The 1985-nt window shown below is 35.3% G+C and overlaps 1 protein-coding gene across 1 annotated transcript; it reads right to left on the bottom strand.

Annotated features, from left to right (window-relative positions):
* Positions 1-221: 221 nt before the first annotated feature.
* Positions 222-1470, bottom strand: LOC122000972. Its single transcript, XM_042555502.1, has 2 exons — positions 1318-1470; positions 222-884 (listed from the first exon to the last, which is right to left on the bottom strand). The coding sequence occupies exons 1-2, from the start codon at positions 1468-1470 to the stop codon at positions 222-224; spliced, it is 816 nt and encodes a 271-aa protein (XP_042411436.1).
* Positions 1471-1985: the final 515 nt, after the last annotated feature.

The following is a 1985-nucleotide window of genomic DNA, read 5'->3' as shown; positions in this document are numbered from 1 at the left end:
ATTAAAAAAATAAAATTCAATAAAATATTTAAAAATAATACCTGACAAAAAATTTCAACACGATAGTGATGAAAATTAGTAATCATTTGTCCATTACGTCTGCTGCGACCATGAGTTCTCATATTTTCTTCCATATTCGATACTGGGATCATATGGTTACTACAAAATTTGTTGACGACGTCCAAAAAATTCTCCCGTCCTTCCTCTCTCAATTTTTGTAATCAATCTTTCATTATCTTGATCAAACTGACAGCCAATACAATGTTTTGATCCTTTTGTTGTAAGGCAAGTGACAATTCATTTGTAATTCCCAATAAAGATTTCATCAAATGCATCACAAACACAAATTCATAACTGTCCATCTTATCAATCAAACTGGTGGCGATACCACTATTATCATCATTAGTACCATCATCATACACATTTTCAAGCACTTGTAAAACAGAAGTCCACGTAGACATCAAACGGATAATAGTCACGTAATGTGAACCCCAACGAGTATCCCCTGGTCGTTTTAAACTAATTTCCTGATTTTTTTCTTTGCCACTAACAATATCTCCTGTCTCCAAACATTCTACAAGTCTATCATGTTCAAGTTGTCTAAACTTATCTTTTCTTTTGCATGAAGTACCAGTGATATTCACAATCATAGTAACATATTGGAAGAAATCACTCACAATTCGATTGCTTTTAGCAACTGCAACAACAACTAGTTGAAGTTGATGAGCAAAACAATGGGCATACCTTGCAGATGAATTTTCCTTCAATATAAGAGCCTTCAATCCATTATACTCACCTCGCATATTTGAAGCTCCATTGTATCCTTGACCTCTCAATCTTGATAATGACAACTTATGTTTTGCAAACAATTCATCAATAGCCTTCTTCAAAAAATAACAGAAGTGTCAGACACATGTACAATAGCAAGAAATCTTTCAATGACACATCCATGTCTGTTCACGTATCTTAAAACAATTCCCATTTGTTCTTTGACTGAAATATCTCGACACTCATCAACCATAAGAGAAAATATATTGTCTTTTATATCATTAAAAATGACATTTGTGACTTCAGCAGTACAAGCCCATGTTAAATCCTTTTGACTATTGGAGACTTCATTTGATTATTTCCAAGGGCATTTTCATTCATGGTCTTGGCAACCTCATCATTTCTTTGGGTATACCACTCAATCAATTCAAGAAAGTTACCTTTATTTGAGGAACTCAATGACTTGTCATGTCCACGGAAAGGCAAACCTTGTTTTAAAAGAAAGCGTGTAACATCTAAAGTTGTCGTTAATCGAGTGCGATATGCAACCTCCATTCCACGCCCTTGTGCTTGTAGTAAATGTGACACACTTTGTCGTTGATTTTGAAAAGTCTCAAGTTGTGTTCTTGCATCATTGTGAACACTAGCTACACCACCAACATGCGTATTAAATACTTCCATTGCTTTTCTCCAATTAGTCATCCCTGAATTAGTAAATACCTCATCTCCAACTCGACATCCTCTATGAGAAATTTTAAAGAGATAACATCAAAAATAAAAAGCTGCATCTTTTGATATGCTGTACTCTAACCATGAAAATTTTTTAAACCAAGCAACTTGGAAACTTCTGTGCTCTTTAAGAAAACGAAAGCTGCTGCATGTTGGAAAAGGATCGGTAATGAGAAAGGAAGAGAAAAAGTGTTTTTATGACACTTTTGTGAAAAAGTATAATAAATTTTAAAAATTATAATTATACCCTTTATTTTTTAATCATGATATATATATATATATATATATATTGTCAGAAGCCAGGGGTGCTTCCGCACCTACTCACGCCCCCCTGCATCCGTCGTTGGGTACAAGTGGCGAGAGACTCTTCGATAGATCGAGAGCAATGATGCACTCGAGGGGACAAAAACGTAGAGGAAGAAGACACGGTAGATCTGCCATCATACTTCTTAATCTCCTCAGGTGGAGGCGGTGTCTTGCCGTTGTGA

The sequence above is a fragment of the Zingiber officinale genome, chromosome 1A, assembly GCF_018446385.1.
Source record: "Zingiber officinale cultivar Zhangliang chromosome 1A, Zo_v1.1, whole genome shotgun sequence".
Classification (NCBI taxonomy): domain Eukaryota; kingdom Viridiplantae; phylum Streptophyta; class Magnoliopsida; order Zingiberales; family Zingiberaceae; genus Zingiber; species Zingiber officinale.
This window is presented reverse-complemented; position numbering and strand designations above follow the sequence as displayed.